General features: G+C 40.8%; 1 protein-coding gene across 2 annotated transcripts in view; it reads right to left on the bottom strand.

Annotated features, from left to right (window-relative positions):
* The window catches only part of PARP8 (poly(ADP-ribose) polymerase family member 8), a 119524-nt gene that overhangs the window by 59378 nt on the left and 33583 nt on the right, over positions 1–26563 (bottom strand). For both annotated transcript variants that reach the window (XM_065655993.1, XM_065655994.1), the window contains exon 3: positions 3729–3766. In XM_065655993.1, coding sequence (XP_065512065.1) covers positions 3729–3766 — 38 coding nt within the window. The remainder of the gene's footprint in view (positions 1–3728; positions 3767–26563) is intronic.

The raw sequence follows: 26563 nt of genomic DNA, 5'->3' as shown, positions 1-26563 counted from the left end.
TGTCTGCTCGGCCACGCGCTTGGCGCAGGGATGTGTTTTAGAGCCACAGCGAATAAAACAGGGCCCCTTCAGCCATCTGCCAGCGCTCACTCCTTCTCCCGCTTTCGTTTGTCGGCAGGGCAGGCTGTGAGCGATGCCCCCAGGAGAGCTGCATCGCACGCCCTCCATGAACCCCCGCCTTGCCTCTGTTCGCACACTCCACCTTGATGTCATCATTTCAGTGTCAGCCTCACCGTGCTGGATGGCTCTGGGCATACACAACACAGACCGATTCCTCTCCCAGGCTTGTGAGTGTAACTTACTGCCATAGAGTCTAATGAACTGGAGTAACAGAGGCCACCATTTGGCTCTAAACATACCAAACACCATATATACGGATGAGAGAAAGGAAATCCATGTGCTAGAACTTATTGCTGCATGAAAAAGTAGGAAAAACAACAATATGTACTGTACTGAATGGACAATTACCAAGCCACACATATATTGGAAAAAAGTACTCCTCAGTTACAGGTTTCATAGATTTTAATTATATTTTTATACCCATTGTCACTCTGTCTTGGCAACTGGATAATATTATTTTGACTGCCAAATTTTTGTTTTCCTTTCCTATTTGGCAGCCATTAGGTATTTTTCTTCCCTTCCATCAGTTTAATGAAAGTTGAAATTAAGATACTTGTTTTGGTTTGCTTTCTTCAACATCCAGTTTCTAACACACAACACCCAGAAATGCCTCTCCTCTTAAGCAGAGGACCTAGTGACTGGATCTAGTGGAGGGATGCAGAAAACCACTGGCTGCCAAACTGGTTCTCTCTGTCTCTGCTGCAATCTAATAAGGTCTACGAAAAGGATGTTTCTGTTAACACATAAAACAATGGGATAAAAGACTACAGCAGTTCTATAAGTTTATGGTAGACAGCATCTATCACTCCAAACATACATTCATTAGCAAAATGCTTGCTGCTCTAATGGTTCTCACAGGAGTCATGATCCACTCATATTAATGGGACTTTAGTCTACCCATTGATGTTATATTCTATAACTGCTCCTTAGGAGCATTATTTTCCCCAGTCGTGTCAATGTTATGAGAAAATGGTTAGAGAGAGATTTTGCTGGAACTGTTATCACCTGCCTCTAAAATTTTCAGTGATATTTTCACAATTTCAGCGATGTATATGTAACTTCGAGACATTACTGTCTCCACACTATTCCTATTAAGTTCTTCAGTATGCCTTTGTGAGCATATTTTTAGCCTTCCCTCATAATTACAAAACATCCAAACACCTTCCATTATTGAAAGCTGTCATGTCATATTACGGTTCCCATAGGTATGATTTAATGCTCAGCTGTTTGTAATCTTTCTATGCTTTATGAAGCAATTCAGCAATAGCTACACACTGTTATCTGTGCCAAAGTGGTGATGGTGCATACATAACAGCAACACAGGCATCTAGAGTATACGTATTACCCAAAGCTCTTCTTAAAGCACCTAAAATTTACTTGTGATGGTATCACTTTGGGGTGAATGAACAACATTTGCACCTCTTGATCTCTTGTTTTTTCATATATTTATTGCATGCATTAGCAATTTATCTGTTACTTAACTCTGAAAGCCTTCTCCTGGATTTCAAATTTGATCCACTGTGTTTTAGACACTCAAACTCTATGGGATACAACTTGGGTATAGCTACAGACTAATGGACTTAAACCTTGATCTGTAAAGATTTATCCTGTGATAAATTCAATTTGATGAGTATCTGCTGCTCTGAACTCTATCAACCAGCAGCAATACTCGAAGATCATCTTCCAGTTGAGGAGGACACTAGCACAGAGCTTTCCCAGCATGACACCATCCCACTCCGACATGTCCCTGAAACCCCTTAACATATATGCCGAAGAAGAGAGCTGCAGTCAGTGGTAAACTAGAGATTTAGGACAAAGAGACAAATAATCTGGCTCATCATGTCCAAACGAGTATTTATTGAATCAAAAGCTGTAAAATGGCAGAGTCGTTATCATTCCTAACACACTGAACACCTCTCCATCACAAAGCAAACACAAATCCTGCAAAAGCTTCAAATGTGAATGAAATTAACTCTTCCAAAGCCTTGAAAGACTAGATTTTAATCAATAAACATGTGCAACTGGTTCAGACCCCACTCACCAAGTCAGCTACAGTGTAAAATGTTCAAATTCTACATAGCTTTAAAATATAGGGGGTGATGGCAGAGAATTAGATTTCAGGGCCACCAAAGTCAGTCAAGCTTGTAGGCCATCAGGGCATGCTGCAAATAGCATTTGCAAGGGAAGTTTGAGGTATGTCAGACAGAAGAGTTTGCCAGGAGATGAGATCTCATGTGCTGTGGGAGTAACTGCTGGTTCAGTGCTCTAGCTTGCCATTTAGGTAGGGGCTGCCAGAGATCAAGTCTTGTGATGTTTAATAAAACAAACTGCCAACAACATCTGATGCAGACTTTTTTTCAAGTATTTGTCCCTCCATTCATTATTAGGTCAATGCAGTAATTGGTAAATCAATTTATCAGTGGTATGGCTGTGTATTTTATGAATCTCAGTTTCTCCCCTTACTACATGTTGAACACATTATTAGTAGCAGTTTTCACTCCAGTTTTTACTGGTAAAAGAAATATCTCTCACAAAGGTTGTTAGCATTCTTTCATATAATCCATTGTATTTAGCATTGCTACTAATGCTGATTTCTCTCTATACCTGCTTCAAACACTCTGATATTTTGAACAGACATAGTCTACTGCTTATCAGTGAAGAATATCAAAGCCTTGCTTCTTTTAGAGATTCTAAAAGAAACAAGAAGTATTTCTTTTAGAAATATTATGGAGATGTTACGGATAAAGACCAAAAAAGGCCAGAGGGTTTCATATCATTCATGGTACTTACACTATTAATTAATCCTGAATGCAAAATACACAATGTGTTGCAATCCAACAGTACTACCAGGTACTTTTTTTGGCACAGCACTTGCCTGTCCTCATCCCTGCTTCCCATCCTGCTTCTGCAAGCCTCTGTGCCACCTCAAGTATCTGTGCAGCGTCTTTGTCAAGGAAATCAGGAAAATAAGCTAGCTGAAAACTAGCTTTTGCTCTTTCCTGGTTGTCTTTCATATGGATAATTCCCATTGTCTAGACTGGCCGCACAGTTACACAAATGCTTTTGTCAACCCAGCGCAGAGTATGAAAGGGAGGCAGGACCGAGCAGCTGGGAACAGGTTTGCAAGCTTATGTTACCAAGGACGTACCCAAACACAAACCCTTGGCTCCAGCTGACCCTGAGAAGCATCAATGCACAGTCCACAGGCCTAACTTGAATAATGTGTGTAGTCTCATTAAGGTCGAACACAGAAATGCTTCACTGGCCCTGTGCCAGACTGCTCTGCCTCTTGAAACATCAAGCTTTATCTACCGTGCCAAAGTGGAGCTGGGCGCTTTCTCACTCCTATCACTGCTGGCTCCGAACACGGAAAGCACCACAAGCTCTGGTCTCTGTAAAACTGTGAACCAGGTTTTCTCACCCTGACCCAGCTGATAAATGATGCCTGAAAAGGAGAAATGACTGTGAAAGCAATCTAACTAATGGAAAATGATTAGCACAAGGATGCACCTGGAAGACATCAGCGCCCTTTCAGATACTCTCATCTGAATATAGCAAATTGTGGTAACATGCATATACGTGTCATGGACAAGAATGTTGCATTTTACCTGGGTAATCCTCAGAGACATGCACTGAATAGGAAACACTGTAAAAAGAAAAAAAAAAGAAACAACAGAATTAATAACAACAACATTAACAGTTGCCATGACATTTTTTCTGCTCCTGTTTTTTTATGTTTATTTATTGGTTCCTGACAGTTTTCAGGACAGAAGGTAACAGCTATTTTGATGGCGTTTGAAGTGCTCAGCTAAAAAAAAAAAATGCATCATGCCCATTTTGAAAGCTTACTTTGCTAAACTGGCACATCCTGATGCCAATCTTCTTTAAAAGAATATCGAGGCTGCATTATAATCACTTTAGAGTAACATTTCACAATATCTGTACTTATGCTCAGAAAAAAAAAAGTTGCTCTCTGAACACCACAACTAGAAAAGACCAGTTTTGCCTGCATCTGGTTTCTGGGATTGACTCAGGACTCAGTCGGACGCTTTTCTTGCTGGCTGGGGCACTTCTATATGTTCCCGTTTGCCTCAGCAAAGGCTCTGGATGGCTTGGGCTCCTTCCTCTTATCAAAACCCCACATTATAACAGTTGTGGCAATTTTGTTTGATATCTGTACCTATTTGTCGAGCTGAGTTCAAATCAAATTTGAAAGAGACACAGTCACACGACAGGGTAGCTTTACTACATTGATTACCTGAACCTGTTTAATCAGGAAACAGCCGCATAAACACACCATCCTGGTCCTCCAGCTCAGCCTACTTTGCTTTCCCTACCACCCAGTGAGATCTTCACTGAATTCACTGCTGAGAGCAGGACAAATAGGCATGATGGTCTGTTCAGTTACCTAACTACCAACCAAGCTCTTTTGATTTTTCTTAAAGGTTAATGTGTGTCTTCATTTTGCATTAAAAATATTCAACTCTGCAATACACTGAAAGCTTTCTGTTGTATAATTCATGTTCTTTCCACTTCTAAATCCTATAAATGTTATGTGCCAACCTACACATTTAAATAATACATGGTGTGTGTTCGTCTCTGTGGTGGTTTAAACAGACAAAGGCAGGATGGTGCAGTCCTCTTAATAAACTTTGGTATGTACAGTACATCACTGATAATTGATCCAGCATATCTTTCTAAATTATATTAACACAACTTCCATGTGGACCATAAAATAAAACCAGGTATTACTTTTTTCTTTTTCTCTTTCAAGATCTTCCATTAAATGAGCTCCACTTTCACAATCCAAAGACTACAGGAGGCAATCAATACAAAAAAGTAGGTCCCTCACACTTTATTCTGTAAGTCAATCTATTACTGCACAGCTCTGCCACCTGTTTTTGCACATCGTCTATTCTAGTGTAATTCATTCTATGTATTGTTTGACTAAGAGGCAAAGATGCCTGTTTCTTCAACAGCTGCAAATGTTCACATAAGTTGAATCAGAGTGTTTATTACAGCTGACAACAGACTTAGCCACACAACCCTTGATAGCCTCAGTCAAGCCAGAATTCAATCCCATCATTCTGTAAATTCAACACTTTGTGATTTTTCTCTTTTAATTATTTTTCAGACATTTGGAATAGGCAACATCTGTATCCCCTCATCTTGGAGCATTTTCCCTAAAGACTGGGGTATTTAAATCTAATTAATCTGTCGTGGCATAAAATATAATTATTTTAAATAAGGAAATGTTATATCCCAGTGCAGTCATGTGTGGAGAATTCTGCCGTGTGGTGCAAGAAAAACCCCAACAAACCACAAAAAAAATCCCAAGAAATTAACTAAGGGTCTGTTCTTACCAAAACCCATCTCCTAGACATTGTGTTTGTAACCATGACTTCTTCCTTCTACTACCGAAAGAGGTACTTCAGTATTACTCTTTTAGTCTGGTTAATTGCACACCCCTTTGCTGCCTGCAGAATTGCTGTGTATGGGTTTGATTGACTATTGTTGCATAGGATTGTCTTCAAGTGTGGACCTTTATTCCAAGGAAAGAAAAATCTTTCTAGAACTCACCCCACATTCTAATTTAAAGCACATCTCAATCCAATTTAAAAACTGCAGCAGAGCAGGGAAATTGCATGCACGCATAAGAAAAATGTTCTTTATATTGAGAACAAGAACAAGGGCTGCAGAAGCTACAGATTTTCCATCAATGCAGACATTGAAAACTCAACTGGATAAGACCCTCGGCAACCTAATCTAACTTTGAAGCTGGACCTGACTTAAAATTTAACTTCTGCTTTGAGTGCAATGTGGACCAAGTAGTCTTCAGAGGTCATCTCTCCACATAATAACATAATGTGCATATGTGCAGAAACCCTTTTTTTCTCCCTTCCTTCTTCTTCATCATCTGTGGCAGCAGCAGCAGCTGTGGCAATGTTAAATGGAAACTAAGAAGAAAAAAATATACTGTAGGTCTCGTGAGATGGAACTAAAATTAAAAGGTTCAGGATGATGCAAGTCAGAAATAGTCTCAGACCAGATTCCGTAATGACTGTAAGCAAATTCAGGGTCTGACCCAGAGCCCACTAATTCCAGCAGTGGTCTTACCACTAGGATGAATATTATGAGAGAGGAGGAAAGAAAGTAAAAATCATATAAAGTAAAATTATTCTGTGATCCCAGGAATAAAAAGTCCCCTTACAGAAAAAAAAAAGCCACAAAATCTGATGTCACCTCCATCTGAAAAGCATTAATAGAAAATCTATCTGCCAAACCAAAATTAAACATTAGTATGTTGGCAATAGTAATAGAATCTGATGAGCATGAGTTGCCACTTCAGAAGAAAGCGTTTAAAGGAGATGTGAACCAAATATTAAAGAACAAAAATCCTGAAAATGCAATATTTACTTCCAATTAAAATAAACCAGTAGTTTTTATTAGAAACACTACTGACTCAGTTTAGGAACTGAACAAACTTAGTTTAATCCTCAACTCAGCAGAGCTATTAGTTTATCATGCTGGATGTGTTTACTGTGAAACTCCTTAGTTCCACTACTCCCCAACACCCCTCCTTCCAAAAAACAGGAATTGTCTTCTTTCCGTCTAAATTCACATCTTCAGCATGTGTTTGGATCTCTGTGCTGCCCTCTCTTCAGTGTCCCCAGATCAGTGTACTCTGAAAGGTATTAGTGAAGTTGTATGCCAGAGAAGGCTCTTGTGTGAATAGCCTTTTAGATAGCCCATTCCTCTCACACATATTTAAACTCATATTTGCTGAGAATAAATGGCTTGTTTGAGCCCCCAGAGAGAGGTAGTGGTGCTTTCCTTGGGCTTGTAATCTTACCTTAGTTATACGTGGGCTATGGAGACAAAAAGTGGAAATAAAACTACTGAACAGAGCAAAACCTGGGTTTGTGTCCCAGCTCGCCCCTGTGACTGTCACATAGGATCACACTTTGACACATTTTCCTGCACTCAGGATAAACTGCTTCCTACTGACTGTGCACCTGATTTGTCAGAAAACAAGCTATACCAGGCTAACAAAGGTCTCTTAAGGGGCTCCTGTCCTGCAGCCCCCCAAGCGTTTTCCTGCTGACTTCAATGAGATTTAGAGCCAAGACAGAAACACAAGACTGTGATGGTTACAGCACCTGAAACACCACAGACTTCAGTGAAGATGCAGATGTTCAACACCTCTCGGTGTTAAATCCTCTTGGAGCCAAAGAAAGCCTTTACTGAAGCAACTTTCTCATCTAAGTACTCAGAAATGCAACTGGAATTAATTTAGGCCTGGCCCCCACATAGAAGTACAACATGATTATTCCAGTGAGGGAAGCGATTTTTCCTTCTGGCAATGCAGTTCCTCTGTACAACCCTATTGCAGTTACATTGCTATAAACGCAGCTTATAGCACTATAATTTATTTCCATTCCCATAAACACATTCTAACCAGCCAACGATCATCCTTACTCATTCAGCTATACTGCTTTACCTACACGAACACAGTTAAAACTCTTGGGTGTAAACAAAGCTTCAGGATGGTGATATTTCTGTTTTATTTAGCTTAGACCCTCTGCCGAAGGCATCCTACAGTACCTCTGTTTCTCAACCCTTAAACTCAGAACAAGATTCATCCTAGAAATGCTCTAGTAAAATTTTTGTTATTTAAAAACCAGCAAAGTGCCATATGAGAAAACAGTGAGAGCTGTTGTGTTTCACTGTTAATAAGTTTTTAACATAAACTTCCTATTGCTTGGAATAATAACACAGATCCACAACCTTAGCTTAGTAATAATTCCACTCACAAAAGAATCCTTGCAAGCATTTTCCAGGGTGCTTTAAGCATATCTGTTCCTTCTTCAGAAAGACTAACCTGCAAAGGTCCATCTGCATTAGAGAACTAATTCATCAACTAGATGGGGATCCACCAAATAATTTTTATTTTTCAGATGAATCTGTCCCGTTTTGTTACAGAACAAGCAGATTTACCTGCCTTTGACAGTACTACAGTTTCTCAAAACTAGTTAAAAGGAGTCCAGAATCCAAACTGATTATGCTACAAGGCAAAATATTACCCCAAAATTGAAGTTCTGGGGCAAAGAAAAAAAAAAAACAAACATGAAAACTGAAAAAGGCAGCAAAGCAAAAGTTACTGCAACAAAGCACATTCATAAAAATGAAAAGAACCAGCTTCATCTCTTTACATCAATTTATAAGACTGCTTCTTGTGCCTTGAACTGCCCTTTTCACCTATCATGGTAAAAACCCCAGGATCAGACATGCATTCTGATGCCACAGCATTGATGCTGGAACTGGAGTGTATGACGTTATCTTCCCATCAAGCTCACGTTACCTCAGCTCTATGCCACCTGTAGTTTCTCTCTAGGAAATAAATCCTTTAAGCTGAATTTCCAGCTGTTTTGCACAGCAGGAACAGCATGAAGCATTTGGCACAAGCCTAAGATTTATGCCTACGGAATGGTTATGACAATTCAACCAGCTCTGTCCCACGGCAACAGCTGACTTACTGCCTTATTAAGTGTGGAAATTGAGATCTAGTTTCTATTCCAGTTTTAGCTGTCTCTACTAGAGCCAGAGCTCCATGTGCTAACATTGTAGCTTGCAAACTTGCTGAAAAACAGAAACAAGATTTTTTGTCATATGGAATCTTATGGTCATCTATATCTATAACAAGATAGAACAAAAAAGTAAACATGACTTTCTTAATCTTAACGCATCTGGAGCTACAGAATTCAGAAAATATTATTTTTTGTTTACTATATTGGAAATCTCAGATCTAGCTCATCACTGAAGTAATCCAATACATTAATAAGATGCACAGAACTTCATAGGTGAAGAAAAATACTAAGATTCAGCAAAGTAAGCTATAGACAAATATGCAAGATTAAATGCTACTGTGGCATTGATTATATGTGAGGATCAGCTTCTGAACAAGTCAGTGAGCTGAAGAAAAGATGAGTGAAACCTTGATAAGAAAAATAAAATTGTACTGATGAAAACTTTGAGCCAAAGGCCCTTTTTAATGACCCGTATAATATTTCTGAAAGCAGAGCATGATACAGACCTGCTGTTTTTACCCTCTTCTATGTGAGGCAGTAATAAGGCATAAGGTCCAATTGAACAGATGCAACTGAAATAATATTCTTTTAACAACTTCAAGCTAGTAGCTCTCAAAATTACTACTCATCTGCAGTATCAGCACACATGATGCCACAGCAGAACAACATTTCATGAATGTCTACTAATTACACAGAAAATATTCCCACTCCCATCTTCATTCCTGTGTTTCCTTAACTTTCGGAAAGCTTCCAAATTCTTCAGTGGATTCCTATTACTTTCACAGCCTTTAGCTTCTTCTTCAACAAGATCACCATTTGATCCTGAAGCCAGACCTTTCATACTATTTTACTTCTGACCAGCCTTTTTCATCAAATGAAATAAAATTTGTTTCAAAAGGATTCCACCATGAACATAGGTCAGTGTACTTGCTAGTAACTGGTCTGAGATCCAGATTGAAACCCAACTGCTTGGCAATAAATCAAATCACAAATACTGGGTGGAAATTATGATTTTCAGAAGATGTACTGTGGGATCTCATCCAAACAGAACTTCAAATTGCACTCCTGAAATATCTGACCTTTGAACAAGTGCCTTGAGAACTGGTAGGAGATGAAGACATTGGCCAACTGAAAAACTAGGTAGGCTATTCACACAACAAATTTAGAATACTTAACAAGAAAAAAATCCATTATTTTTTTTTTTTAGTCGACCTAATTTGAATTAGGAAATTCTCTGAACAGAATTACTATTCAAAACTAATAGTTAAACACACTGCAAAAGGCTTCAGTGTCAAGTCTTTCTTCTGTACAAAGATGACAGGCATGCAAAGAGACCCAGCAGTCAGAGGCAGCAACTATATATGGCGAAAAGATCTCTTCTGCTTAATGGACACCACCAAAAGATGAGTCTTCCAAAGCCATAGCCTGGACACAACCATTTTTTTCTATGTTGAAAACAGAACAAACAAAATAACTATAAAAGCAATAGAAAATTAAGCAAAAATTACTACTGTGTTAGTCACATCTAGGATGAACAAACTTAATGCAAACCCTCCTTTGGTGTTCAACTGTCATAACCAAGAGTGAATGATAGATGTTGGTTTTTCTGACAATTTATGAACAAGTGAATTATCAAAATATTTCATCACTTGGTATGTATGACTACTGTGCTATGAAACACTTCATTTTCTTTCAATGGAGCTCTTAAAAAACAATGCAATTACACTACTGGAAAAATAATCTTCCCTTTCCACTCTGGTGGTTCTGAAAGACTCCATCCCACCTAGCACACAGCAGCTGAGGAAGTGCTGCACTTCTTATTTATAAATATACATAAAACTATGGCAGCATTCTGAATTTTCTTGTCAGGTAAATTTTGTAATCAATGATTGCTAGCATTCGAAATGTCTTTAGTAAATAATATGGAGACCTTCAAAATGTATTTATAAATGTACATTTATAATAATATAACACATATTTTATTGTATTGCAAATAACATTAATGAGTAAATACTATTAGCCAATAAAAATCAGCAAGTACTGCATTTCATTCATGATACCTTTACAATACAGTTCCAGTAATGTGGCAAAAGCGTAAACAAAAAACTGAAAAAAGTTTCAGTTGCGTAAATCACTAGCCACAAAGTGGCGTTCATCTCCAAAGAGACAGACAGACAGACAAACAATACTCAGAATCACAGGAGTTAGAAATACGGAAGATACCACATCACAAGGCCTGGTTCTGAAAATAAAAGTTGGCATGGGACTTTTAAAAATACAAATGAATTGACAAGCTTTTTACTCTTTCACACAGTGAAATAACTATTGAAGCACAGGACTTGTGCTTTAAAAGCAGTGAAATAAAAACTGATGTAATTAAATAAAATAACAATTACTGTAAAAACAAAAACAAAAAAACCCCACAAAACACACAAAAAACCCAAACAACAAAAAAACCCACAAAAAACCAACCAAACAGGAAAACACACAACAAACCAAAACCAAACCCAAAACTTCTTATAAAAGCATAGAATCATATAATAATTTCAGTTGGAAGGGACCCTCAGGATCATTGAGTCCAACCATAACCTAACATGGCACTAAACCATGTCCCTAAGAACCTCATCTAAACACCTTTTAAACACCTCCAGGGATGGTGACTCCACCACTTCCCAGGGCAGCCTGTTCCAATGCCCGACAACCCTTTTCATGAATAATTTTTTCCTAATAACCAATCTGAACATCCCCTGGCACAACTTGAGGCCATTTCCTCTTGTCCTGTCGCTTGCTACTTGGGAGAAGAGACCAACACCCTCCATGCTACAAGCTCCTTTCAGGTAGTTGTACACAGCGATAAGGTCTCCCCTCAGCCTCCTTTTCTCCAGGCTAAACAGCCCCAGTTCCCTCAGCTGCTCCTCATCAGACTTGTGCTCCAGGACCCTCACCAGCTTCGTCGCCCTCCTCTGCACTCTCTCTAGTACCTCAACAACTCTTTGGGCCCGGCCATCCAGCCAGTTCTTTATCCATCGCAGAGTACACCCATCCAGGCCATGAGCTGCCAGCTTCTCCAGGAGGATGCTGTGGGATGCGGTGTCAAAGGCTTTACTGACGTCTAAGTACACAACATCCACAGTCTTTCCCTCACCTACTAGGCAGGTCACCTTGTCGTAGAAGAAGATCAGGTTGGTCAAACAGGACCTGCCTTTCATAAACCCATGTTGACTGGGCCTGATCACTTGGTCTGTGTGATTGTGCTCAGGATGATCTGCCCCATGACCTCCCCCAGCACCCAGGTCAGACTGACAGGCCTGTAGTTCCCCGGATCCTCCTCCTGGCCCGTCTTGTAGATGTCCGTCACGTTTGCCAACTTATCTTATGGAAAAGAGAATAAGAATTCTTCCCGAATGAGAAAAAAATTAAAAGGAGGTGGACTTAAGTTTTCATGCACGTATTAGCACGGCTCTGCAAAAAGTCAATCAAGGGCAGCAAGAATAATCTCACTATATCAAAATTTATTTTCTTTTCTGTTACAGAATTTAGAACTTGATTTAAATCCCACTGAAGCCCAAGGGAGACTTTAGTACTTGACAAAGAAGATTACAGACAAGCTGCACAGAAAATGCAAGACTTCTGGCCCCTACCACACTCCTGATATTTCTACACAGAAGTACTTCATTGCTTTGCTAAAAATTTCAAGATGTATTCCAAAGGGTGAAAAAGTTTGGTCAGCACTTTTTTTTCTTTTTTTTTTTAATATTTGCAGGTTGCTGCACAGCTGGGCTGTGAACCATGTCACATTCATGCTATTTTCTGGATTCCTGACTAAAACAAGTTTCATGGATTTCTAAATAGCTTTTGAAGTACCTTTTAATATGTTTTGAATGTGCGTGTCTGCATCTCAGCAATTTGTTTTCAGATAAACAGGCCACCTTAAATCTCCTTCTGACATACATTAGTGCAACGAGTTTCCATATCCCTTGTGATTCCGTAACTGATGACCCAGCATCAGTCACAGCTATTTTTTGCTGCCAGATATAGCCAGGTGCTTGCAAAGAATTGAAATTTGTGTATGCACTCCTTTCACTATACATCAAAACTCCCCATGGTGCATCAGCAATTATACAGAAAAGAATAACAAGTGACTCTGAGTAATCTTTTCCTCTGGATGTTGGAGAATGGGCGTGTGTGATGACATAAGAAAAGTCCCAGGCATATCTATTAATGATAAATTAGAAATATTCTAAAGAGATATGAGCAGTGTCAATGAGTCAAAAATGCCACTGCTTTCACTTCTTGATATAACCTGGAGGAACAGAGGCACTCAGTCAAAGTTATTATATGTTTGCATTTGTCACTAAGAATAATTGTGCTACTGGTCCTTTCACAGAACCAAAGTGCATCTGAATCAAATGGTGAATGTTATTCATAAAGCCTCGCTTGATTTAGCATGTTATTCAAATAAAGGGGATATAGAAGACTGCAGCACAACCATTTTCCCTATTTCAAAGCATCCAGTGAAAAAGGTATGTCAGCTTCTAGTAAGTGCACTGAAGTCTACAGGATTAATCATCACTCCAACAAACATGAGGGCACTCCTAAAAATAAAAAGAGCACTTACGAAATCAAGGACACAGGGGAAAAATAAAAGTGTATGTTGTGTGCCATTCTAGAAATATGACATCAAAATATGGCTCCATATGCAAAGCCAGGTTATCCACAATCAGACCATACCAGAATCAGAACATTTCACCCAGAACTACGAAAGCTGCCTCTTTTTGCAGTCACCCAGTCTGACCTGGTCCAGTTCCCCTCTCTTGACAGAGACACTCTTTGAACCTCTCTTCTGTGTTCTTCCTTCTCTCCACTGATCCCACTGGTTTGAATTCTCCCTCCATCTTCCCCATTAGCTCTTCATCTCTTTTTTACAGTTCCTTTTTTTTTTTCTTTCCTTTTTTTTTTTTTCCTTTTTTTAAGGAAGAAGAGTTTTCCTCTCGTCAGCTTCTTTATTTTCATTGTGGAGCATCACTGTCAGAAGCAACCATAATATGCCCTTTTTGGAGCCAGTTAAGAGTTACCTTAAACCATGAGGTTTTGGTCCACATTCTTACTATTGGAAGTCTGTTCTGAGACTCCTGGAGCTGTAATTCTAGTAACTCAGTTTTCAATTCAGATCAATTGAACAGAACCTCCTTGTCCAACCCCTGTACGAAGCCTCTATGTTGAGGTCTTTAAAAACAAAAATAAAAAGACACAAAAATAAAAATAAAAACTATGATCCCAAGGCAGAGACACAGGGCAAACTGCAAACCAGTTACAATGATCCAAGCAACAGAAGAGAGCATCTTCTTGTAGGAAGTTTTACCTCTTCATTTTGGCAGATAATTCCAGCACCTTACCAATCATTAAAAACAACAAAAAAAGCCCATATAAATCCCTGGGGACATTCACTGTTTAACTTCATTGTGTCTCTAACAAGTGGAATGGCTCATTTCCTTTATATGCAGTGTTTGGCAATGGAGAAAAGTCCTAGGCATCCTTTTTAGACCACTCAACACATTCATTAATTAGATGGCATTTTGCCTGTTTATCTAGTGAGGTGTGTGACAGCCACTGCTGTGCAGGAAAGAAGTAACAAATTTAAATACTATCTCTTCATTTCTTTGAGATATCACACAGAATTTTCCTTTCTGCTCCCTGCCCTACCATAAATAAAGTCCTCAGTACTTCTTGGTGTAGCTGAAATACTGTCTTTACAGATTCAAGTATTTTTTTCTGTAAGTTCCATACATACAGCTTCCATTAACATCAGTACAAACTCAATATATAACTTCCAAATATAGAATTAGAACTTTGAACTATAGCATTTAGGAATATTCTAAACTAAAAGTGCATATTCTTGCACACATTCAACATAACAAAATCCCCTAGGACAAGGTTTTCAATAGATGTTACCCATGAAATTGCCCAACCCAGTTTATTCATGCTGATATAATGCGTTCACATAATTCAGGATCACTGGCCTACCTACAGCCAGTTATTTCTCTCTTGCTTATAGGTACACAAAGTCTCCTCGTCAAGTCAGTAAGGCGGTGTCCAGCGCCTGTAAAAATTGCCAGATTATGATTCACCATGGACCCATACACTGCACACATTTTACTCCAAGGTGACAATCGCTGTTCCTGGCTCTTATGCCACACAGCTGCAAGGACTGCTTCCAAACCTGACGGGCTGGCTCATCCTGCTGTACCACTACACTAAGATGGCCAAAACCACACCATTTTCTGTGGTTAGAGACTCAGAAATGAGGTGTGAAACAGCTAGCTGCAGTGCCAGTGGGCTTTGCCTCCTCAGGCCGAAAGACTCAAGAACTACAGTGGTACAAGGGTGTCAGAGGCACCCCGAAGTCAGTTTTAGGCAGACAACAAGTTCCAAAACAGACTTTATTCTACCCAGAAAAGTGTAGCCAATAAACTGACTAGAAACAGGGTTTATACAATCATTGTGCACTCTGACAACATAAAATACAGGTTCGGATATCAGTTGAGGAGATTATTGGGGTACGACAACTTAAGAATAATGAGGATCAACAACGTGCATGCATACACTCACAAGAAACAAAACCAGAGCCCTCTGACTCCAGGGTACCCACAAATCACTCGTCTGGGTTAGGCGAGGGCTCACACTCGCCTAGGGTAGACAAGGACTCATTCAAGGATATATCCAGTAAATAACCACTCACCTAAACAAGGAGGTGTGGCGCTCTCGATCCCGGGAAGTCTCCTTAGACGGTGTCCCAGTCTAAAGGGAGTGTTCCGGTTCACAGACCCGCTGCTCCGAGAAGACCACTCAAAGGGTGTCTTCGGCGGGGACCCTGTTTTACAGCCTGGTCAGATCTGGCTGTGGGCATTACAACATGGTCCGCAAGCCTCACAGCTACTCTGGGCACCTCCTTTGATAAGGACCCTGCCAATTGACCAAGGGTCCCACCACTCCTGCCCCACCAGCTGGTGGAAGTGAAGTCACCCTGCCCTGGGGTAGGGGAGGATGTGACTGTCAGTATCTTGGTACCACCCTGGGTGTGTACATGGGGACAGACACAGTGGGGCACAAAAGGTGCTAAAAGAGCCATCAACTGCGCCGTTGAAGGCTCCAGTTCTCAGGGGAATGTGCAACTGCCACAAAGGGACAATGTGAAGCATGAGAACAGGTCAAACTCTTACCCTAGAGCCTCACTGGGATCTCTGTAACACCTCTGCCACTGTACCACAGTCATGACTAGCATGCACTGACAAAGAGCAAATAAAACAGAAAACTCAGTATGAGATGAAAACAAGAAAACATGATCTTTTTTTTTGTCTCTTTTCAGGTGACAGATTCAGTCTGAGGGCACAGGTACACTTCAAATATAACATTCAGTCCTGGGTGTTCCTAGTATTAGAAAGATGCCAGTAAATTTGGGAGAGTACAGAAATCATCAAGAAACAATCACCAGTCATAGACTCATAGAATGGTTTGGGTTGGAAGGCACCTTAAAGATCACCTGGTTCCAACCCCCCTGACATGGGCAGGGACACCTTCCACTAGACCAGGTTGCTCAAAGCCCCATTCGACCCAGCCCTGAACAATTCCAGGGATGGGCCATGCACAACTTCCTTGGGAAACCTGTTCCAGTGTCTCCCCACCCCCTGGCAGAACGGGCCAGTCAGCAGCAAAATTTAAATAGGTTCAGACAGCTAGGTACACAGACCATGGCAAATCAATGAGCCAGTGTGGCAGGAAATGTGATGGCTGCTGAGACATGTTTTCCAGCGTGCAAACATTAAGATGTATATCACATTTACCCGTTTGCCCAAGGGAAATGGTAAGCCATATTCACGTGAAATTAGAGCAAAAAGTATAACCTGGCTGAAAATAAAAAATGGACAACCCCACTAAACAGTGAATTAGTCTTCCAGGGAAGGGTTAGAGGGCTAATCACACAGCCATTTACAGTCAAAATGGAAAGGCAACTTAAGTAAAACTAATGGAAAAATTTTGCAATGGCGAGGTTTCTAACAAATAAGTTTCACATTGTTAGTTTAAATGAGTTATGAATGAATAAAATGTTACCTGCCTTTGTCACCAGTAGCTTGGAGAATAAAGTTGTAGGTTGAACATGACATTGATGACTCTCAATGTGACTCATGGAAAAAATTTCAAAAAATTCAAAGCATACCCCTGTACTATATTTCAATAGTGTGCAGAATAATAGTAGCAGGGCATTTTCAGTTCAAGTGCCTTTTATGCATTTCTCATGAACTTTACCTTTTCCTGAATATCACACACTCCAATTTCTTCTTTGTGACAGAATGGAATAGAAAGCATACTGCACTATTTTTTTGCATTTAGGCATATTTAATAACAGGACATCTAATACGGAACAATTTCTAAATACACGGGCTGTTCTTTGGCTGAAGAATGCTTCTAGATGCATGACTGCTTGCAGAATATTAATTTCATGCTACACCCAAACAACCATATCTGAACATAGTCTGGCGGACATTCCTAAAGAAAATGCTAACCAAACAATAGAACAAATAACAAAAGATAATTTTAGTACCCTACCCCAACATGTAGTTAGAGTTTGAATATAATTTTAATTTGTAAAGATAGAATTTAAAGGACACTCCACTCATCTTAATTAGATCCCTGTCTTCTCAAAAAACTAATTACACATCAGATGAAGCACTGGCTTAGGAAGCCCCTATATTCTTGCACAGGCAGAGGTAGTTCTATTCCCAGCTGAGTTACAGTGACTTGCTGTATGCCTCCCAGCAAGAAAAAATGCACACGTTGTCAAAAGGTGATCAGTAACTACAAAGCTTTCTAGACACTGACTTACCTTGCATGTGCGCTGAATCTGTACGTCTCCAACAGAAATCAGCAGGAACCATCAGCACTTTTGAAAAACAAGGTCTTATAGTCCAGATTTATAAAATAATTAGGCAACAATAACTGTGCAGAAATGGCAGTTAGACACCTAAACTGTTTATATTCCCTTGAAAATCCCATCAGTACATATCCTCCATTTTAGATAATTCAGTGTACCCCCAAAGGTATAAAAAAATAGAATCATAGAATAGTTTTAGTTGGAAGGAACCTTCAAAGGTCACCTAGTTCAAACCCCCCTACCATGGGCAGGGAAAAGCCCCATCTAACCTGGCTTTGAAAACCAAGAGGGATGGGGCATCCACAATTTCTCTGGCCATCCTGTTCCAGTGCCTTCCCACCCTCATGGTCAAGAATTTCTTTAGATCTAATTTAAATCTACCATCTTCCAGTTTAAAGCCATTACTCCTTGTGCTATCACTACACATTCCTGTAAAAAGTCCCTGTCCAGCTTTCTTGAAGGTCGCCTTTAAGTACTGAAAGGCTGCTATGATGTCTCCCTGGAGCCTTCTCTTTTCCAGGCTGAACAACCCCATTTCTCACATCGTGTCATCACATGAGAGTGCTCCAGCCCTCTGATCATCTTTGTGGCCTCCTCTGGACCCTCTACAACAGGTTGATGTCCTTCTTATGTTGCAGGCCCCAGAGCTGGATGCAGTACTCCAGTCTCACAAGAGCAGAGCAGAGGGACAGAATCACCTCCCTCAACCTGTTGGTCACACTTCTTTTGATGCAGCCCAGTATACAGTTGGCTTTCTGGGCTACGGGCACACATCACTCGGTCATGTTGAGCTTCTCATCAACCAACACCTTCAAGTTGTTCTCCTTACAGCTGCTCTCCATTCTCCACCGAGCTCGTATCTGTGCTTGGGATTGCCCTGACCCAGGTTGCAGGACCTTGCACTTGGCCTTGCTGAACTTCATGAAGTTTGCAGAGACCCACCTCTCAAGCCTGACAAGGTTCCTCTGGATGGCAACCCTGCCCTCCAACATGTTAACTGCACCACACACTGTGGAGTCATCAGCAAACTTGCTGAGGGTGCACTCAGTCCCACTGTCCATGTCACTGACAAAGATGTTGAACAGTATCAGTCCCACTACTGACCCCTGAGGAATGCCTTTTAAAAAATAGGGGTTATGTTTCCCCTTTTCCAGTCAGTGGGAATTTCACCAGACTGCCACGATTTCTCAAATATACTGGATAGCGGCTTAGAAACTTAATCCGCCAGTTCCCTCAGAACCTGTAGATGCATCTCATCCAGGCTCATGGACTAGTGCAGCTACAGGTTACTTAGACAGTCTTAAACCTGATCATCTACATTGGGCAGTTCTTCATTCTCCCAGTCCCTGCTTTTGCCTTCTACAACCAATGTGGATGGAACACTTGCCAGTGAAGACTGAAGCAAAAAAGCCGTTGAACCTTCTCTATACCATGGGTAACCAGGTCTCCCATTTCCTTCTGGAGAGGGCCCACATTTTCCCTAGTCTTCCTCTTATTACTGACATTATCTATTGAAGCAATTATATATGTTATCTATATAAGATGTTATGTACTTCCTTCATCCCTTCCTTACACCTTGCTCTGTTTGTACAGTTTAGCACACTGAGCTACCAAAATGATCACCAACATTAGGAAAGTATCCTAAAGATGGGAAACAACCTGTAAGTTTTGTAATCAGACATTCTATTATTATATTCAGTTTTTCCAGTAAGTCTGGAGAATGAAAGTAAACATGGCCAGAAAACTTCAGACCTCTGCTAATGTGAGATTAAAACCAGTAAGTCTTTCACTAATAGAGAGCTCTTAATCTGAACATCTCCTCAGAGCCTTTAAAAAAGACTAATGTAAAGAAAAATGAGAAAGTATAAAGAGAAGGACAACAATAAACCTATAGAATGAAAGAAAGAAAGAAGGAACAAACACCAAAGAACAACTCCTCCCTTCTTGATGTCTCATTGACACCACATGCAGTGTTCGGCCAGCAGTGCCTCAGACTGCAGAGAGAGCAACCATGGAAGCAGTAATGCAGTTGCAAGTGCTTGTTCCCCTGTTAACTGAGGCCGTTGTACTGAGGAGCCTAAATATAGAGATTGAAGAAAGTGATTCAGACATCTACATCTTAAAATATGTGCCAGTTTTACAAGATCCAAACTGTCTTCTCAGGCTAGCCGGGATACATAAAACATACACAGCACTGGGTGACTGAACTGCAAATAGTTCAAACTAGGCAGAGTAAAAATAAAGTAAACACGAATGCTTGGGAAGATTATTTTTTTAGTTTGAGGGTTGGGGTCTCAGGTTCTTCTTCAGGGAGGTAATAGTGCTCCAAGTGGGTAGGTACACTGCATTTTATTCTCCTAAAAAAATTCTGCTGAAAATCTTACCAGCAGACATAGGTCAAACTGCTCATCTGCTCACACAATTGTTTATCATCACAGGCATCAGTGATGTGAGTCATGCGAGTATTTCGATCAATAAACACCCCGATTTCTGTCACAGCCCCTCAGGTGCTACAGGGCTACTGCAGAGGCTGGTCCACCAGAACAGAAAACCAGGAGCCTGGTGGCAGAGTGATTAAAGTTCACTCTGTTTTGAAAGGTCACTCACTTTCCATCATCTGATAGAGTCACTAAGCCCAAGAGAAGTGGGATAACTGTTTGAAATTACTGCCTGGGGTGAAATTGAACTGTAAAGCTATACCACTTATTTGCACTAGAGAAATTAAAAGGAAAAGTAGCAGTCTCCTTTCACACCAGGACACATATAGCAGAGAGCCTGAAAAATATAGCAAGAATTTACTGCTTAATGAAACACATATAGTGATATATTAAGGCATGGAAATCATTACTGTGGGAGAGTACATAACATATTAATCAAACCACATTTGAAAACCTTCATCGTGTTTTTAAATAACACTAGACTGTGTGTGATGTGGCCTCACAAGGACCTGGCAGCCTCCGGGGGTGTGCTGTATTCTCACCTCCTATTGAGAAGGTTGTAGAGGAGTAGAGGATGCTTAGCACTTTGCAGGACAGAGCCCTCAGTGCTCAAAGGAAAATCTAACCTAAATTTTACCTAATTGAGTCAATCAGATCAAGCAGCTTTAATTAATAACATTTAACAAGAACGTGGTTAGTGATGTAAGCAAACAAAATTCAAGCTTTAAAAACAAAAACAAAACAAAAAAAAATCCACCATGACATAATAACCAAGCACTGAGTGTTTCAGCTCCCATGTTACCTAGCAGCAAAACCCTGGTTGATTTGAATGAAACAGAAATAAGCCCCTCTTTAACCCCTTCCAACTTCTCTAGTTGGTGAACCACCAGAGGATATACCTATTGCTCATGTTCTCAACTGCATTCTCTCTAGGCCTCAGCACCATCAAAACACTGGGACCAGAAACACCATGAAAAGTGCTGGGACAATGCCTTGGTGCGAAAGCCATTGATAGCCCTCCTGTGGTGGGAAATAAATACCCAGGAATGACACTGAACTGTTTCAGCTCACACAGATAGTCAGTGGTGGATAGCAAGGGATCTTTTTTATCACAAGTACCAGCTGGAAGATCATCTTTCCTCATATGAAGTTTTTAAATGCTGGCAAAACTATGGTTATTCATATGATATGAGACTTTCACACTGATTGACTCCTGCCCAATACAGGTATTTTCAATCCAAATAGAAGGTTTAGAGATGACTGAGTCTTTACTACATTTTTTCAAGTCATCAGACATATATAATCAAAATGTGACATCTACTACCTGCCTAATTTAGATTAGGTATATCCAACTGTGAATGTTATGCAATGAAATTCCAACTACTACTGACAACACAGCTTTGCACTTCTGCAAACTGCAAAGCCCTGCACTTCCCTTTTGAAAAAAAAAACAATGTAGAAAGGCTTACATTAAGGTAACCGCTATGCATTTTCAATAAAATAAATATTTTGAATTCTACTTTTGGAACACCCATTATACGTTTTTTACCAAAGTTCCATCAAAGACAGTCACAGCAGTTGACCATTCAGTTGCCACTGCTTCCCAGAGCAAGAGGATTTTACCAAACTTAGATTTGCTAAACTGTCTACACATAGAACTAGATGACTAGTAATCAGTTTGGTTTTTTAAAAGCTTGGGAATTTTACTAACATTATGTGCTGTAAGTAATACAAAAGGCAATGGGAATAAGAGGTGATAGCTATACCTCGTATAATTAGGACAATGCATTTACCGAGCATGAGCGCACTTGCGCAGACCTACCAAAAGGACCGATCCTATGATGGCCACAAGCTTTAGAGCAGTGGCAAAGCCAATACAGAGCTCACAGACAGAGCAATGCTATAAAAAACTGGTGAGCAAAATTGGAAGAAAAACCATAAAGAGACAGTTAAATGACTTTGATTTACAAACAAATCCTCTGCTTATAGATTTTCTTCCCCTTTTTTTCTTTTAAACATTCTTTGCAACATGGATCACATTGAAATATGAGAGAAAATTGCTCTTGTGTGACATACTTCACTAATGAATCCTACCTTTACTGAGAAAGTACAATAATTCAAATTCAATCTCTTAAACAATTTGTTGCCCCCATCTTGCGTGAGCTCACTATGTCACTCTAACCTAATAAATATCAGCATAATGCATACTACATCTTTCTAACATCAAAACCACTTGCCTCTCAAAATAGTAATTAGAAAGAAATGAAATTATGGAAAAATAACTACACTTTGATCTGTTTTAAAAATAAAAAGCAGAACCTGCAGGACACTGGATCTACTACTGAGTAAGTGTGAAATGAAGCTAATTTCATTTGATGTACTATATTTATTTTATTAAATCAGGAGAGAAGCAGAAACAAGAAGCCTACAGTAAATGTGACTAATGAAGTAGGTAAACAGAGATATCAACAACTTACACAATGTATTTCCAGTAAGCTATATTTGTTTTCATCAATGTATTTGTGTAAGCAGAAACTACAGTCTAAATCTAAATCTGAAAAGGAAAATAAAAAGAGTACAACTAGAGGTCTAGGCAGGTAAACTATTTAATTTAGGTATCTATTCTTCTTTTCAGAGTCATGCAATCCCTCCAGTGACCTCAGTGGATCTTACGCCCTCAGAAAAACAGAATTCTAAGTCAAAGATCATTTGTGTTTGCCTCTCCTTTTACACCATCTTCTTTCAAATACACAGACACAAATGAACCTCCTTTCCTTAAGCAAGAACTGAAAACCACATGCCAGTCCCTCCTCTATATGAGAGAGCAGAAGAGAGGAGCAAGAGAGGATATGCTTTAACCCAAAGATTGTGTGGATTCAAAAAGATGTGGAGGGTGGTGTCAATTGGGAATGCCCAGCAATTACATTCCTAAATTGAACTGCTCCTAAAACCAATTGGAGCCCTGACATTCACTTCCATAGGAAAAACTGATTCCATGTGGTTACAAAGCTTCATACAGGATCAAGCAAGGAGAGGTTTCAGTAAGTAAGTGAGCATCCAGTATGAGAGATGCTGCTTTATGATCCACTAAGAGATCTAGCCATATAGGGAAAAAAAGGAGAAGAAATGATAATTTGCCCAAATCAGTTTGCACTCAAACCATACTTAATTTAAATAAACAGACACAAGAGTTCAAGGAGTTCAGCTCTCTGTAGGCACAAATGAAACTGGTGCAAGCTGGTTTATTCACAGACAGATAAAACCATCCAGAAATGTCCTGATGAGTCAACACAACTCAGCAGCTGAGGGAGATCTCCACAGTTTCCACACATGATGGGTGCCTGTGACAACAAGGTCCACAGCTGAACGCACTGGCGGCAGCACGCAGCTCTCTGGAGCTGGTGGTGGAAAGCACTGAACAGCTGTAATGGAAATGGAGGCACTCAGCACTTCACTTGAGTTACTGGAAGGTTAGGTGATCCTCACACACAGTCACACCAACCAGTGAAGGAATCATAGAATAGTTTGGTTGGAAGGGACTTTCAAAGCTCATCTAGTCCAGCTTCCCTGCAATGAGCAGGAAAATCTTGAACTAGATGAGGTTGCTCAGAGCCCCGTCCAACCTCGCCTGGAATGTCTCCAGGGATGGGGCATCTACGACCTCTCTGGGCAACCTGTGCCAGTGTTTTACCATCCTCATTGTAAAAAATTTCTTCTTCATGTCCAGCCTGAATCTCCCCTCTTTTAGTTTAAAACCATCACCTCTTGTCCTATTGCAACACATCCTGATAAAAAGTCTGCCCCCATCTCTCTTACAGGCCCCTTTTAAGTACTGTAAGGCCACAATAAGGTCTCCCCAGAGCCTTCTGCGCTCCAGGCTGGACAAGCCCAAATCTCTCAGCCTTTCCTCACAGCAGAGCTGTTCCAGCCCTCTGATCATTTTTGTGGTCTCTTCTGGCCCCTCTCCAACAGGTCCATGTCTTTCCTGTACTGAGGGCCCCAGAGCTGGACACAGGACTCCAGGTGGGGTCTCACCAGACCAGAGCAGAGGGGCAGAACCACCTCCCTCGACCTGCTGGCCACGCTCCTTTTGATGCAGCCCAGGACACAACTGGCCTTCAGGGCTGCAAGCACACACTGCTGGCTCATGTCCAATCTTTCATCCACCAGCACCCACAAGTCCTTCTCCTTAGGGCTGCTCTCAATCCCTTCATCCCCCAGCTTGTATTGATACTGAGGGTTGCCGCAACCCAGGTACAGGACCTTGCACTTGGCCTTGTTGAACCTCCTGAGTTTCGGCACGGGACCACTTCTCAAGCTTGTCCAGTTCCCTCTGGATAGCATCCCATCCCTCAGGCATGTCAATAGCTTGGTCCAAGAAAGGGAGTCCCAGGGGAGCTGGGGCTGCCTCAGGGAGTTACAGGCCCTGTGGGCTAGGGCTGACACCCAAACAGAGGGTCAATGGGAGACGTTCCCTGCAGCATTTTGTAGACTGCAGGGGTTACTGCCGGGGTCACAGGACACTTTATGGAGCACTGGGGAAGAGCACAATGGAGCTGCCCAAGATTTATGATTGGAAGTACCAAAGGCAGGTGAAGGTGGTCTGGGGGAGTAAAAAGCAAGGGAAAACAGAGGGACAGGGCGATAAAAGAGGCTACTCCTGTGTCCACAGGGCAGTATGCTTGTCTGGCCATGCCCTGTGCTGGCTAAGTGTGGGCTGCTCTCTCAAGAGCACCAAGCTGGACTAGCTGGTGAGCAGGATAAGAGGCTGAGGGGGCCTGTATATATAAATATGCATATTGTGCCTACTGGGAATATATGCTAAACCTTGCTGACAGCTGGATTTGGGGACAAAGAGCTGTGGCAGCCTCACCTCTGGCAGGTTATCAGGGTCAGTAATGCCTGGCAGATACCATATTTCCACTGGATTTACATAAATAATTGTCTACTCTTCATCTGATATGCAGATAGGAAGAACTATATGCCCACCAAATTATGGTTAAGGATATCTTAACTATAATCCTTGCAGCTCCCAGACTTCCGAAGATCAGTTATCATGGAACAATACAGAAAGCTTTCCAGATGTTCTACCTGTGCAAACTTAATACTTGAGCATAAATACTAACAAATCCAATAAAAGGTGTAACAGTGATGTAGAAACGGTAATAAATGACCTACACTTCTACTCGGGAAAAATATTAACTCAGAAGTCACACTGGTTTGCCATAAAACAAGTCTGGGGTGACAAATACTGGTTTGTGCTTGCAGGTTTGTAGCTTTACTCTCAGCTGAGCCATCCATGCCTTTGAATAGCTGAGAATGATAAAAGCATGATCCAGTGAAAAAAAATGAGGATGACATCTGAGCTTTGCACCTGGCAACTGATGAACTCCTTTACATGGCTTTGAGCCTCATGCTTCCTCTTCTGCAAAATGCTTTGAAAACTACAAAGAAAAGCCTATGTTTATTATGCATTATATTGAAGCCTTATACTCCAAAATAAGATACAAAGTAAATGTAAATTAGTGGCCATATTCTCAGGTGGTAAACAGCAGCCTTCCCCCCATCATGGTTGATAATTTTCCCAAATCAAGAGGCCAGCTCACGAATCAGTTCTTTTCACCTGTGACAGAAGACCTCTCAAAAACTGCTTGCAAAGCTGTGGTATGTCAAAGCCTTCACCTCCAAAAGCAGCTCACATCCCTGGCCACATCGGACAGAGCTGAGGCCAAGCCAGGGAATGAGCCCTCTCCTGTCAGACACACCATGGGACTGCTGGGCTGGCTGGGGCAATGCTGCAAAAGGGGCCTGGGACGATCAATCTCTGCTGAGGATCTGCCCCGGTTTCTTCCAAAGACAGACTCGGACAGCCCAGCAGCTTGGCACAGCCCTCACATCAGCCATGTCACACAACTGCCAAAGTGGGAGCCACATCTGAGCTGCCTGTGAATTCTGGGCAGCTCACATTGATGACTTATGGCTGTGACTTCCCAGCAGTTCCAAAGAAAATAAGATCTGTGTAAGGGGATGCAAACAGGATCAGACCTTTTGACTGGTAAACCAACTGACACATAGTTTGTTTGAAGAAAGACGTTTCTCTAATGTCTGTTGCAAAGTAAAAATATCTTTTCTTGATGACTCATTTTCCACACTAAAGAACATCCGTGGGTGGGAGAACAGAGCTGTAGCAATTCTATTTTTTTTCCTCCTGCCACTATTGTTGCAGCTCTGAACTCCAGCATGAAATAGAAATTAAGCATTTGCAAGATGTTTCCAGCAAGTGAACTGAACAGCCGTTTTATTCTTTTGTCATCTTTTTTATCCAGATGCATATTATATTCAAATCATTTCAGCATTATTATGCTCACTCTCAGGATCTGACCTTCCAAACACAGAGGCAGAAGTGGGTCTTTTAAGCTACTCAAATGGATAGTGCATTATTTGAAAAAACTTCCTTGCTGTTAGTGTTGTGAGTGCAGTCACGCCTT

This window comes from Caloenas nicobarica, chromosome Z, assembly GCF_036013445.1.
Source record: "Caloenas nicobarica isolate bCalNic1 chromosome Z, bCalNic1.hap1, whole genome shotgun sequence".
Lineage (NCBI taxonomy): Eukaryota > Metazoa > Chordata > Aves > Columbiformes > Columbidae > Caloenas > Caloenas nicobarica.
Note: the sequence above shows the minus strand (reverse complement) of the source record. Positions and strands in the feature narration are given on the sequence as shown.